General features: G+C 46.5%; 5 protein-coding genes across 5 annotated transcripts; 4 read left to right on the forward strand and 1 right to left on the reverse strand.

Annotated features, from left to right (window-relative positions):
• Nucleotides 1-1,256: 1,256 nt before the first annotated feature.
• Nucleotides 1,257-3,983, forward strand: BRETT_001319 (uncharacterized protein; the record flags this gene model as incomplete). The annotated part of the gene is made up of 1 exon (XM_041279873.1): nt 1,257-3,983. One exon carries the CDS (start codon nt 1,257-1,259, stop codon nt 3,981-3,983), a length of 2,727 nt encoding a protein of 908 aa, XP_041138087.1.
• Nucleotides 3,984-5,486: 1,503 nt separating this feature from the next.
• Nucleotides 5,487-6,440, forward strand: BRETT_001320 (uncharacterized protein; the record flags this gene model as incomplete). The annotated part of the gene is made up of 1 exon (XM_041279874.1): nt 5,487-6,440. One exon carries the CDS (start codon nt 5,487-5,489, stop codon nt 6,438-6,440), a length of 954 nt encoding a protein of 317 aa, XP_041138088.1.
• A 233-nt stretch (nt 6,441-6,673) lies between these two features.
• BRETT_001321 (uncharacterized protein) lies at nt 6,674-8,197 on the reverse strand (the record flags this gene model as incomplete). Its single annotated transcript, XM_041279875.1, has 1 exon — nt 6,674-8,197. One exon carries the CDS (start codon nt 8,195-8,197, stop codon nt 6,674-6,676), a length of 1,524 nt encoding a protein of 507 aa, XP_041138089.1.
• Nucleotides 8,198-8,649: 452 nt separating this feature from the next.
• BRETT_001322 (uncharacterized protein) lies at nt 8,650-11,319 on the forward strand (the record flags this gene model as incomplete). The annotated part of the gene is made up of 1 exon (XM_041279876.1): nt 8,650-11,319. The coding sequence occupies one exon, from the start codon at nt 8,650-8,652 to the stop codon at nt 11,317-11,319; it is 2,670 nt and encodes an 889-aa protein (XP_041138090.1).
• A 220-nt stretch (nt 11,320-11,539) lies between these two features.
• BRETT_001323 (uncharacterized protein) lies at nt 11,540-13,315 on the forward strand (the record flags this gene model as incomplete). Its single annotated transcript, XM_041279877.1, has 1 exon — nt 11,540-13,315. The coding sequence occupies one exon, from the start codon at nt 11,540-11,542 to the stop codon at nt 13,313-13,315; it is 1,776 nt and encodes a 591-aa protein (XP_041138091.1).
• Nucleotides 13,316-14,577: the final 1,262 nt, after the last annotated feature.

Below are 14,577 nucleotides of genomic sequence, written 5' to 3' on the forward strand. Positions count from 1 at the left end.
CACTAGGAATAGTAACATACTTTAGCCTTTATTTTACTTTTTGGGATCCACATATCCACCTTGGGCACTACGTAGAACTCAGTATAAGTTCTTTACCTATTATGGCATTACTTATTAATGCCAAACAGATCCATGCTTAGATACTTTCTGGGGTTTGACGTTGCTATCTAACCGTAATCTATACTGCTTTTATATAACTACACCTGCCATTATTTATTAAGCAGCTATCTTGCTGTGGCAGTAAAAATTAATGCCATATTTGTACATTGCACTGTCATATCAAAAATTTGGTTCATTGGGTTTTAAGCTCTAGCATTACCTTAGAAATCCTTCCTCCACTTGTATTTGCACCATTAAGCTAGGAACGTATGTTATCAATGAGAATTGCAGATAAGAGATCAAAGATGTCAAGTGGGCTATTTAGGCAAAGAAACGATATTGAGAATAAAGTGCATCTATTTCCCAATATACTACAACGATGAGATGTTCTGATAGATAATTCAATCCCCCGCAAAATCACCTAACTTCGTTGTCTGGATGCTGAGTGGATAAAAGTCATGATAACGTAATATAAATGCGAACCTTGCCGGTTAGTGCGGACTCGTGCTTTATCGGCTGAGACGCGATTTTTTTCGCCAATCAAAAAGTCATCATCAGAACAGGTGTAAAATAATTTGTGCATAGTAGCTGACTGATATTATTGGAGCAATATATACAGCAGGCATCGCTTAACTGTACAGTAGCATCCGGCAAGGTCTAGTTTTGGCATATAATCAAGCAGCGGGATAGCATTGTGCATTAATCTTTACGGAAAAGGTGTAAAGATATTTAGAGTATAAGCGCCAGATAGATAGAGGCAGGCTTATTTATTCAGCATAAGGTAATTGAGATCATTAAATAGGTGATAGGAATTGGCAGCATTGCTTTGGACAAGATATTGCATAACAGGAAGGCTTAATAGTGCAGTTTGGTGCTATAAGCAACATTGATTTAAGTGACTACGAAAATAAGCAGGTTGATCTGTTAAGTTCAAATTTGAAGGATAAGCAGGTTGGCATCAATTAAGTTCAAATCTGAAGGATAAAGATATTGGCATCAATTAAGTTCAAATCGAAAGGATAAATAGGTTGACATCAATTTAAGCACAAGATTAGATATCTAACTGAAGATTAATTATCAGGACTATATATCTAACTGAAGATCAGTTATCAATATTAGATATCTCAAGACATCTCAAGATTAAACATCCAACCAATATGACAGAAGAAGCTATCTTCCGATCAGCAAACATGGTGCTCGTGCAGGTGTACATGGCCTCGGAAATCGCGCGGGACTGCGTGTGGGTGCTCGGGGAAATGGGCAGCATCGAGTTCCTGGACTTGAACGAGGGCGTGAACTCGTTCCAGCGGGCGTTTGTGGAGGAGACGCGGCGGTTGGACAACACGGAGCGGCAGCTGCGGTATTTGGAGGGGGTGATGAGGGAGCAGGGTGTGGAGGAGCCCCAAGGAGCGTACGGGGGAGCTTACGGGGGAGCTGCGCGGCAGCCGAGCCGGGACTTGGAGGAATTGATGCGGCGGACACCGCAGACGACGTCGGAGATGGACGCGGTGGTGAAAGCGGTGGCGGAGTACGAGCAGGGCGTCCGAGAGATGGCGGAGACGTACCGGGGGCTGGAGAAACGGCAGCAGGGGCTCCAGGAGGAGCGGAGTGTGCTTGAGGGGACCCGGAAGTACTTTGAGACGCGGATGAGTTACGATGGATATAGGGATGGAGATGATGGAAGTAGTGATAGAAACAGCACTGATCGCTTCACCATCTCTAGCAACGACAGCCTCCTCACGCAGGAGGAGCGTGCAGAGGGATTCGGACCCGATGACGTGGGCCTGCATGATCTAGAAGCAGCCCCAAGCACTGGTGCAGGGCCGATGCCGCGGGAAAGTAGCGTGAACATCCTCGGCACGGCGATGGGTGTCGTTTGCGGGACAATCGAGACGGACAAGTTTGCCATTCTGGAGCGGATCTTGTGGCGGACGCTCCGGGGCAACTTGTACATGGCCCGGGTGGAGATCGAGACGCCCGTGGTGGACTTTGACACCGGGGATGAGCAGCGGCGATGCATCTTTGCGGTTTTCACGCACGGGGGCGGGTTGGTGGCCCGGAGCCGGGCGGTGGCGGAGTCGTTGGGCGGCCGCGTGGTGGAGGTACCGGGCAGCCACCGGGCGTACGCGGTGGCGGTGCACGGGGTGAACGGGAAGCTCGCGGACGTGCAGCGGGTGCTGGCGGGTACCGCGGAGCGGCTCGCGGTGGAGCTCAAGGAGGTTGCCGGGCAGCTGGCGGACTGGCGGGCCGCGGTGGCCCGCGATAAAGCCGTGTACGCGGCCATGAACCGGTTCGACTACGACCCGGCCCGCCGGTGCCTGGTGGCCGAGGGCTGGATGCCCCGTGGTGACGTCGGGACCGCCCGGGCCGCCCTGGTGGACGTGGCCGACCGCCGCGGCGTGGACATCGCCCCCGTGGTCTCCGTGGTGGACTCACACCTCACACCCCCCACGTTTTTCCGCACAAACAAGTTCACCGCCGCCTTCCAGGCCATCGTCGACGCCTACGGCATCGCGTCCTACCGCGAGATCAACCCGGGCTTGCCTGCAATCGTCACCTTCCCCTTCATGTTCGCCATCATGTTTGGTGACATGGGCCACGGCCTGATCCTCACGCTGGCCGCCGCGTGTCTCTGCCTGGCAGAGTCTGCCATCGCCCGGCAGCCGCACCGGGGCGAGATCTTCGACATGGCGTACTCCGGCCGCTACGTGCTCCTCCTCATGGGGCTGTTCTCCATCTTCACCGGATTCCTGTACTCCGACCTGTTCAGCCGGCCCGTCACACTCTTCGCCAGCCGCTGGGCCTACCCGGCAGGCTTCAAAGAGGGCCAAACCGTGTCTGCAACACAGACTGGTGTCTACCCAATCGGCCTAGACTGGGCATGGCACTCCGCAGAGAACACCTTGCTCTTCGCCAACTCCTACAAGATGAAGCTCTCCATCCTCATGGGCTTCATCCACATGTCCTACTCCTTGCAGTTGTCTCTCGCCAACTTCCGCTTCTTCAAGTCCCGCGTCGACATCATCGGCAACTACATCCCGGGCTTCCTCTTCATGCACTGCATCTTCGGCTACCTCTGCCTCACCATCGTCTACAAGTGGTGCGTGGACTGGATTGGCTTGAAGCGCGTCGCTCCTTCTCTTTTGAACATGCTCATCAACATGTTCTTGGCCCCGGGAACCGTCGATCACAAGCTCTACCCGGGACAGGGGCCTGTGCAGCTTGCTCTTCTTGCTGTTGCCCTGGTCTGTGTGCCCTGGCTCTTGCTCTACAAGCCTCTTGCACTCCGCCGTGCCCACAACCATTCCGTGGCCTTGGGGTACTCCGAGGTGTTGTCTGGGCCTTCCGAGGCATCTTCGCTTGCATCTTCTCACTCTCACTACTCTTCACTTAGACCTTCTGAGTCGGAGTCTCACGTACTCTCACCCTCGAACTCACTCTCACCCTCTAACTCCCATTCTTCCTCTTTCTCCCACCCCCCTCCACCCCCCTTCAACTTCGCCGACATCATGGTCAACCAGGTCATCTACACCATCGAGTTCTGCCTCAACTGCGTCTCCCACACTGCCTCCTACCTCCGGTTGTGGGCCCTCTCTTTGGCTCACAACCAGCTCTCTAGTGTTTTGTGGAATATGACCTTGCGTAACTCCTTTGTCGCCTACTCTGAGCGCGGCTTCTGGGGCTGCATTATCGTCGTCCTACTCTTTGCTTTGTGGTTTGTTCTCACGGTCGCCGTCTTGGTCTGTATGGAGGGTACAAGTGCTATGCTCCACTCTCTCAGACTTCACTGGGTCGAGGCCATGTCAAAGCACTTCCAGGGTGAGGGATACAAGTACACTCCTTTCTCGTTCTACCACTTGCTTACGAGCGATGACGACTCTTAGTGTATGAATTTGCAGCGTGGTGGATATCTGCTTGCACTAATATATAGATATGTGATGGATACGTTAATACATAGTAATTGGAATGCGTGTAATGTGAGTATGTAAATACGTAAATGTGAAATACGTGAAATAATTGGAGTTCACAGGGCGCAATATATGTGAATGCATGAAGAGCTGTATATCAAATAGGAGTGTTTGAAAGACATCCAATACATACAATACACTTTAATACAGACAATCATACAATCATATAATCATACAATACATACAATACATACAATACATGATACTTCAATACTTCAATACTTCAATACTTCAATACTTCAATACTTCAATACTTCAATACTTCAATACTTCAATACTTCAATACTTCAATACTTCAATACTTCAATACTTCAATACTTCAATACATACAATACATTCAATACATGATACTTTAATACTTGAAATAGAATACCTGCATACATGAAACATAAATGTATGAAATACTTCAAATATCTAAATTCACAGAGTAAATCAATGCCTGAATACATAAATGCAGGATTTACCCAGGGGTGACACCGTATGGTTTGCTACCCCTGAAATATTCATAATACTTGGTATTTAAATTCTAAGTTATCTCCAGCTTGCACAAAGTCCATTTATGCCCAAATTACAGCTTACTCTAACGCAGCTATCCTTTTCTGATAGATCTAACATATGTACCATAATTCCCTTTTTTTCAGCCCAACAGTCCTATAATACTCTATTCATTTTCTACACTCTTTGAAACCAAGTGCTTGGTCACTCCAAACATTAAATCCATGAATTGTGATAGCAAGTTGATCCTTTTAAATCACAACGCACATAATACATTTAGTACGGCACCGATAAGCATCATATACCATTCTACTGCTATTTTTGGTAGTAAGCGATACTTTTAAATGACAACCGTAAATATGGCTTTCTTACAGTTCACTAAGATTAACTAATAACGATCTAACAACTTTCAACTATTAATCATTACTAAAGAGGTTGATATTATGTGAAAATCCCAGAAACCAATATATAAGTATTTCAAGTGGTATGCATCCGTATCCTACCTTTCTTTCATATATATTCTCTATTCTCGAGTTCCTAACCTTGCTACTTCGAGGTTATCCAAGAGTCAGTCTCCATTAGAAGCATTTTGTTTCGGATACACCCGTACATTGATTTGCATACATCGGCTAACAAATACCAGCGAATAATATTCACGACTACATTATTTTTCTTTATTTTTTTTATTTTTTTATTTACCATTTGCTGTTTACAGAACTCGCCGATACCTCTATTTCCATCCAAATAGCCTCCATTTAATCAGCATCACATAACATTCAACTAGAAATACACTATTGGAATATATTTATTGGATGACAATTCCCACCAAAAACCTCTCATCCTACAATATATTCTCCTCCAATCTTATCATCCACTCTTCCTAATCGCATCTTTGGGCGTCTTCATTATCTTCAACAACCAATCATGTCAAAAGCAGAGAGAAAGGGAAGAAAGAAAGATGCTCTTGAAAAATTCATTGAAAGCGATCAACCCGTGTTGATGTCCAGTCTGAATCAACTAAGATACAACATTCTATGTGAAGGTTTGAAGCAAAATGAGCGTGGTGTGTGTCCATACAGAGCATATGTGTGGTCTATTTTATTGCGAGCCGAACCAGTGGAAACAGACTATTATGTGGAGCTTCTACAACGTGGAAAGTCACACTCTTTCACCAAAATCTTGAACGATTCGTTCAGAACATTCAAGAAAGACAAAAACTTCACATCCAAGGTCGACAACCAGACACTTATTCGTGTTCTCAATAGCTATGCCTTGGAGGTTGAAGAATCTGCGGAGACTGGCGTTTCGCCATATGTTCAAGGAATGAATATCTTAGTGGCACCATTTGCGTACGTGTGTAAAAGTGAGCCCGAGATCTTTGCGCTGTTTTCCAGGTTGCTCATTAAGTACATTCCAACATACGTGACACCAAATTTGTCGGGGGTGATCAACGGGGTTAAGTTGGTGGATATCCTGCTTGGACTGCTTGATCCAAAGCTTTTCCACCACTTGAAGTCCAAAATGCTCACCGCCAAGATATATGCTTTCCCACTAGTACTCACATTAGGTGCTTGTACTCCCCCATTAAGCGAGGTTCTCGTGCTATGGGACTTTCTTTTTAGCTACGGTGTGCACTTGAACATCTTCTTTATCATCGCACAACTTGTTTTGATCCGAAAGCAGCTATTAGAATCGGATAATCCAATGGTGCTTCTTCGGCAATTCCCGAGATTGGACTCCAAACGCATCATCAAACTTTCTCTGAGTTTCGTGAAGGTGATTCCAGACGATTTGTACGATCTTATTGTGCGACATACTGTGAGTGAGGCAGTAGGTGAAGAGATAAACGAGTATTCGAGGCAGAACCTTTCGAAATAACGAGCTGGGCTCGAGGCATACTGCTGTATATATAATGATACGCAAGAAGCATACTAATACAGATGAGTAAATTACGATATAGGAATGGCATACATACTTAACATACAGACATACTAATATTAAGATACCATGATATTAAATTGTTATTATACCAACGTCAAGACCATACACCCAAAGCGCAGAGGTTATAAGCAACACTTCCTCCTATTTCATACTTCTATACCTTCAAGCCACTAATATATACCCCTCTCAAAGTCGTCCTCATCATAATATCCACCGATAACTAACCGTCCATCAAATAACCGCCCAGCCAATGAATATAGACACTGCGTAGAGAACGTCAATTCGGCAAACTGAACAAATATAAACCCAAACGAAGGATCTATCTCACCTAGACCATTCTTAAACTCTTTTCCGGGCCTCGATATCACTACTCTGTCCACTTTTCCAAACTTTGAGCACTCCTGCTTGAATGATCTCTCGGCAAGTGAGCATTTTTCTGGTTTCAACAAATCTTCAAACGAAATGCAGTTCGCAAAACGTATCACCTTCGATTCGCCATGGTTTGTAACTTCGCTCGATGGATAATTCGACACATTTGTCATTGTATCGGCATCCAATGTAACAGTCTGCATATACTTGTTTTTGCTGCTGATGCATGGATGCACACACCTGAGCTTGGCAATCTCCTTTTCTGCCTCACCTTGGGCAATAAATGCTTCCCTTAGCTTGTTTTCAAGTTGCGAGTCTTCCGGCTGCGGACTCCAGTATGTGAAAAAAGCGATTCCTTTGGTATCGAGAGTGATTCTATCTAAAACGGTCGAAAAGCTGCGCAACCGACCAAATTTCTGCAACTGCTGCACAATTTTGTCTTTATCCATACCGTATGGTACTCCCTGTATGCACATAAGTTGTCGACACTGAAGGATCTCATCCTGTATCTCACTATCTGCTTTGCTGTCAGTACTTCCTTTCATCTCATCTTTCTTACCATCTTCAACTCCAAATTGGCCTATATCCGACGAAATATACTCGTTAGGCCGCTGAAACTGAACACAGGCTCCTAATCCAGGAACTTCTGTATCAGTTAAGCCTGCTAATACAGTAGAAACAGTGGTAGTACTGCTGAGAATGACTAGTTCAGACCGCTCAGGTAAAGATCTGATTTTTAACGCACAATCCTGCGGTTGAACACCTGGAATCACGCTAGACTTCAAATATTCCTCAAGAACCTCTTTAACTTGTCGCAGAGGATGCTCTACAAGGTCTATTCCCTTCAATATCACGATTCGTGCCTTTCTAGAGTTGTTTGGTAGCAGAATCGACTTGCTGGCATCAACCCTGCTGAATTGCCTCGAATTCTCGCTAATTGTCTTCTTGATCTGCTTCCTGTCTTGCAGCTCGGCTGCACCAACACCTGCCCCCCGAAAAATTCCGGAATCCTTGATCTCACATGCCCGATATTGCTCAAATCCGGCTGCTTTTACATCCCATTTGGTTTCCGACGGCCTAAGGTCTTCAAGCGGCGGAATATCGTCCGAAACACTGTCGAATTCGTAGTGCTTTCTCAATTCAAACAGTTTGCTATGCTCTGAACCTGGCTGATGACTTCTCCTCTTACTTGCTTTCCATCCAGGATTGAAGTTCTGCCTTAAGTATGCTGATCTTTGCGATTTATATTTCCGATCCCTGAATCCTGCTTGTGAGGATGTTCTCCTGTGGTCTTCCCCACTGCCTGAATGATATCGGTCGCTCATTTCACTGAATAATACTTAGCTTCGATTTGCCAAGATCTGATAAATTATCCGTGCATTAATAGTATAACTTGCCGTAATAAAGCTGGCATACATGCTATCTCTGCTTTTTCTCTTCTCACACACGCATCTGGAAAATTTCATCTGCAGGTCCGATGCACGGATGTCTCGCTGTCTGCTCGCACCGAAGCGACATCACTCTTTTTTTTTTTTTTTTTTTTCGATCTGGACACGGTGTGAAATTTCATCTTCTCCATCGGCACTATATAAAGGAGTGTGTGCATTTCAGGCAAACAGAACACAAGCCATTGTAACAAAACACAGAACAGGTGGCAAGAGACCTTTGATTGTGACATCTTCACGCTGTGATATCTTCAGATTGCTATATTTTCATATTACATACACTCTCTGAATACCAGAATACTTGAACCAGCATTGTCACATTTACAGACCCGATGAGGAAGGTTTCGGTGGTAGCATTGATTCTGTGCGTTATCGGAATTGTGTCCGGCGCACTCTTGGCGGTTGACTATGGTCAGGAATACACGAAAGCGGTTCTTTTGGCACCATCAGTGCCGATTGACGTGATTTTGAGTGCAGACAGCAAGAGAAAAGACGTTTCCGGAGTGGCATTTGAGGCAGATCTGGATTCAGATGGCGGAATCATTCGCAAGTATGGGTTCCACGCATTGAATACATGTGTGCGGAAGCCGGCAGGTTGCTTTACTTACATAAAATCGCTTCTTGGAAAGCCGTCAAGCGCGAAGGAAGTGACAGAATACGCAAATGGCCACTCAGGAATCGAAATTGTGGACATCAAGCAGCGTAACAGCACGGGGCTCCGGTTCGGGAAGCAGGTGCTGTCCGTGGAGGAACTTGTGGCAATGAATCTCGCAGATATCAAGAAAAGAGCCCAGGCAAAGTGGGACGAACTTTCTCCGAACACGTACAATGTGATCGACCAGGTTGCTTTGACGGTGCCCCGGTACTTTACCCAGGCGGAGAGACAGGCTCTCGTGGACTCGGCAGAGATTGCCGGGCTGAAAGTGGCAGCTCTGGTGGATGATGGCTCGTGTGTTGCTACAGATTTCGCTGAGCATCGTGATTTTACGGCTGAGAAGCAGTATCACGTGTTCTACGACATGGGGGCAGGCTCTACGCGTGCCACGCTTGTGTCCTTTGCCGCTGTAAACGGAACTGTGCGTGTTGCAGTGGAGGGATACGGATTTGACCGAGAGCTAGGCGGACACGCGCTTACGTCAGCAGTCCGGGACATTTTGGAGGAGAAGTTCTTGGAGCAGCAGGCTGGTGTTGGGCGCGAGGCCTTGGAGCAGGATGCACGTGCGATGAACCGGCTGTGGCAGGCGGCTGACCGCGCGAAGTTGGTGCTTAGTGCGAACACTGAGACCCGCGTGTCTGTAGAGATGCTATACCACGACAATGATTTCAGTTGTACTGTGACGCGTCCGGAGTTCGAGGCCCGAATCGGGAAATTTTTGCGACGGGTCGCGGGTCCCTTGGCCAGGGCCGTTTCGCGTGTGGATGCCGGGGAGATTCGGTCGGTGGTGCTTGCCGGCGGGTCGACGCGTGTTCCAGCGGTCCAGGCGCAGCTCGCGGAGTATTTGAACGGCACAGAAAAGATTGCGAAGAACGTGAATGCGGACGAGGCGGGCGTTTTCGGTCTAACGGCCCGCGGGGCAGCCGTTGCCGGATACAGGCGGCGGAAAATCATTGATGTGGAGGATAGCATTGAGTCGAATTTCACGGTTAAGCTGATCCGACAGGGTGAACAGACGTTGGAACCACTTTTAGCCCGAGGCTCGGAAGTTCAGCCTGTTACCAGCCACAGGTTTGAGTCTCTAGAAAATTACACGGGACCTTTTTCGGCGGAAATACTGGAGAATGGGGTTTCATACAAGCGGTATGAGTTTGAGGCTGCCCAGAGCAACTGCAGCGGTGGGTTGACGTACCGGGGTGCGGTGGAGGTGGCCACCGGGAAGCTTGTGGGCCTAGGCCCGGTGGAGGTTGCGTGCGGTGGTGTGGATGCTACGGCGGACGCCCGGCAGAGCGGCCCAGTGGAGTACACCGGGGTGTGCCCGGTGGATGGCGAGATGCTCCGGCGGTCGGCGGGAAAGTTGGCCGTGCTGGACCGGGAGGACCGGGAGCGGGTTCAGCGGGAAGAGTTACTGAATAGCCTTGAGTCTTATGCTTACAGTCTGCGGTCGTACTTGGAGGAGGATACGGTTGGGGCCCGTGCTCCGGCCGGACTTTTGCAGCGGGCTGGTGAGTTTACCGGGGAGACCTTGGGGTGGCTCGAGGGGGGAGCCGTGGGGGACCCCAGTGAGTCTACCGGGGATGCTGCGGCTGCCCCTGGTGAGTCTACCGGGCACCCCGGTGGCGCTTCCAGGGCCTCGGTGCACCTTCTGAAAAAGCGACTCGAGCGTCTCCGGAGGTTCCGCCGCCGGCTTGCCGTGTATGTCGACACACCAGATGAAGACCTCATGCCTGAAAAATTCGTCGCTTTGTCAAATCGGACATCCGGACTTGTCAACCGGGTCCAGGACTACATGATGACAATGTCGGAGGATGCGGCAAGAATGAAGGCGCAGTATGAAAGCCTGCAGTTAGACTTCGATGCCGCCAACAGGAAGCTCAAGTACCGGATGAAGGAAAAGACTGAGAAGGACTTGAAGACGGCCATGGACGATATTTCACAGTTTTCGTCTGTGGTGCGGGAATTTGAACAGGACACAGCCAAGCACTCTGCCATGTCCCGGCCACAGCTTGTGGAGTTGAGGCAACTGGCACTGGGTGGACTCCGGAAGTTGAAGAAGTCACTCAAGACTTTGCAAAGTGTTCATGATTTGCGACTTGGCTCGTTGAGGGAGCAGTTGGAGATATTTAAGGCTGAGAAGGGATCTAAGAGTGGATCTTCTACAATTTTGACGTCGTCTTTATCTTCACCTTCATCTTCTTCATATTCATCTTCACCTTCATCTTCTTCTGCTTTATCCTCTTCACATTCCTCCTCTTCATCTTCATCTTCTTCATCTTCATCCTCTCCATCTTCTTCATCTCCATCTTCTTCTTCCTCCTCTTCATCTCATCAACATGATGAATTGTGATCACACTCTGCGTGCACTATATAAATTAGGTCTAATACACAATATGTAATGATACATTTCTCGTACGAAAAATTAAGTCTGAGGTGAATAAGCGCGCGCCTAATGGGTGAAAAAAAAAAAATACAAACGGAAATACCTCGATACTCTCAGTTTCTTCTTCTTCATCCATCTTCTTTCTCTAAATCTTTAGTATCGCCCATCACACCCATTACTACGCATCATGCCCAAAGTCGATCCGGAGCTACTGGCTCCCTTGGCAAAGATTTCAGACATCCTTTTAAAAAGACCCGGAAAAGTCTGCATAGACTCAATAAAACGATTGTCGAACATTTACGGCTTCGAAACATTTACAGATACGCTCAAGGTGGATACAAAGCCCGGCAGCATAGAGAAAAACCTCGTGTATACAATTGAATCACACGCCGGCACCCCCATAGGTCCAGATAGCGAAGATCAGCTAGTGCATAGGCTATCGCTAAGCGGTAAAATCTTGTTGATCGATATAGATTTCTACAAAGACAAGGTCAGGGCCGTCTCGATCTCAAGTGCGATTAACATCCAGCCCATTGAGGGTAGAATGTACGATTTTCTCAAGGGAAGCGACAGGTTTGACTCCGTGCAGCGGATTCTTCTGCGAAATCTACAAAATGCCACTCTAGACCAGTTCAACAAGAATTTGCGAATCCTCAGCCAGTTCGACCGTCTATCGATGAACTCACCGAACGATTTGTTCAACTTCTTTAACCAACTTGCGTACAACCTTGTCTGTGCGCATAACTACGATGTGGAGGTACTTGGTGTGAAAAGCAAGGAGGAATTCAAAGGTTTTAAAAGCCATCCATTAACGCTTGAAGAGACCAAGATAGATACAGAAGCTGGATACAGCGGGATCGGGCAGCTGCTCATGAACCAGCAGAACAAAATTGGTCTTTTTTTACAGTATTGGGAGGATAACCGCTTTGTAAACCGGCAGTTGGACCAAGACAAAGACATCCAGACCCAGGAGTCGCTCAATCCGTATCAGATACACTTTAAAATTACGGAGAACGTGCACTCGGAACGGTCTGAGCATGCCGATTCCGAGTCTCCGGCTATTTCCGCCAGTGGGAAGGATCCAGACGCAATGGATGTGGCAGAAATTACAACAGAGAACGGAAACGGTTCAAACTTGAAACCCAAGTGGTTTCAGGACGGAAGATGGACAATCGGCCAAGCAGACGCGATTTTGAACTCGAATCTCGAACTTTTAGTGCTTGAAATGTGTCCAAGTGTGTGGATACCCGAAGATATGTTGATGGAGCTTGGAATCGACCGATACGAAGTGCGATCAAATGACAACGACTTCTTCAACGATAACCAGCACCAAGACCTCAAGGACCCTGTGTTAGACGGCTTATATATGTGCGTAAACAGGCAGCACAGCGTGGATCTGGATCTGGCGGCTGGAAGCAAGCAGTTCAGGCTTGAATTCTTGGTTGGATGTCCTATGGTGAAGATTTTCAAGATTACAATCGAGCATATGAACAAAATCTCGGCACTACTTGGCAACTTGCGGACTTGGTGCCTTGTAAACAGTATAATGCGCAATCTCGTGGCTGAAAGCAGTCCCGAAACAATCATGAGAATTGAAAATGGAGGCCAGACTGCTCGTCTGCACCCAGATGGGCTTGCTGATGCCAGTAAAGCGGCAATTCCTCTTCCAGACAAGCCTGAAAAGACTGATGTGGTATCAATTGACGAGGAATTGCGGTTGGATGTTGTTCTCAGGGATTACGAGACCGAGAAGGAAGACCAACAGGCAGAAAATTTGACAGATACTGATACAGCAATGTACACAATTGCTGTCCAGAATATTAGATGCAACGAACTTGTATTGCGGACTGGAAAAGGGGTGTTTACGATTAAAAACGGACTTGTGTACCCCAAAACAGAGGCAGAAGAGTACCCGGCCAGAATTCTTAACAAAACTGAAATGATTTCGAGGATTTTCAGCTGAAATGAGTCTGGATGATGTAGGGTGTGCACAAACTGTCCAACATTTGAAAAAAGGTGCTTTACAAGCTTGATTCGATGTAGATCAAACTAGCTCAGGCCATCGAATGCAGCTCATACTCATCATGCTAGCGTAAGCACTTAAATTTCCTTGCTGTATTCGGCTGCAAGTTCATGCTTTTATTAGTAATTGTTTGCTTGATACGGCGTTAGATTTTACCCAATTTTTCAATCTGATAGAAGCAAGTCCTGGTTAACTTTCTATTGTATGCAGACCTGCATTCGGTGGATAATACGAGCTGTGAGAAAAGGAATTGGAGTAATATCGCAAACATGCTCTTACATGTGATTTTCCAATATATTCAACATTCAGACCCGTGTATGGCTACCGGGTTGCACAGTTTCTTTCGCAAATTCCTACATTATTACTGAATATGCCACAGTCGATGCGTATAACGTAATAGTGTTATTGCAGTTTTGAGTAGTAAGCAATGCGTATTCTTTTCTACATTAACACTACTTGGTAGTCAGTTTGCTGCTCCTCATTTCATAAAGATTGAATCGTCATTTTCGTGCGTAAAACTTTTTCAGTTGCTCGTATTTTATACACGAATTTTATGTCTGAAACGAGAGGCACGCTTTTTGCCGCAGTCTGCAATTGAAGAAATTCGGCGTTTGGGATGAATGTATGGAAACGGAGAATATATATGCCAATAAAATATAGACGGTAATAAACAAAGACAATAGATGCCAATGTGCAAATACTAATAAATGGAAAATACAAATACCAATAAATAAAAGAATTGCTGGAAATTGAATGAATAGGAATAGCCAAATATCGAGGACCATAATAAAGTTAATGCATGAAAAATACTGTAGTTCTTTGCCGACAGTTCAATAGCATTCGTTTTCTATCTATTAGACCGCCTATTCTGCTACAATCCAATGTGCATTTATTCGGTGTTCTATATTTCTTTGGGTTGTTTCTTAAAAGCTTAGTGTACAGTTTGAGAAAGTCTGCAATTGGTGTTTCGTATCGAAATAAAATATACTCGTACTATCTGTTTGCACTACATTTTTTTTACTTTCTCTTTTTTTTTTCCGATGTTTTGCAACAGCCGTTTCTTTAAACGCACCCCAGAATGTAAGGAGATGATGTAAAATGTGTAAGCAAGGTTTTGATTAAAGTATAAGCATTATCTGGAAACTTCTAAGTGCTTTGGAGTCGTGTATAGATTGGATTTGTAGAATGTTAACATTTTGAAT

The sequence above is a fragment of the Brettanomyces bruxellensis genome, chromosome 8, assembly GCF_011074885.1.
Source record: "Brettanomyces bruxellensis chromosome 8, complete sequence".
NCBI classification, from domain to species: domain Eukaryota; kingdom Fungi; phylum Ascomycota; class Pichiomycetes; order Pichiales; family Pichiaceae; genus Brettanomyces; species Brettanomyces bruxellensis.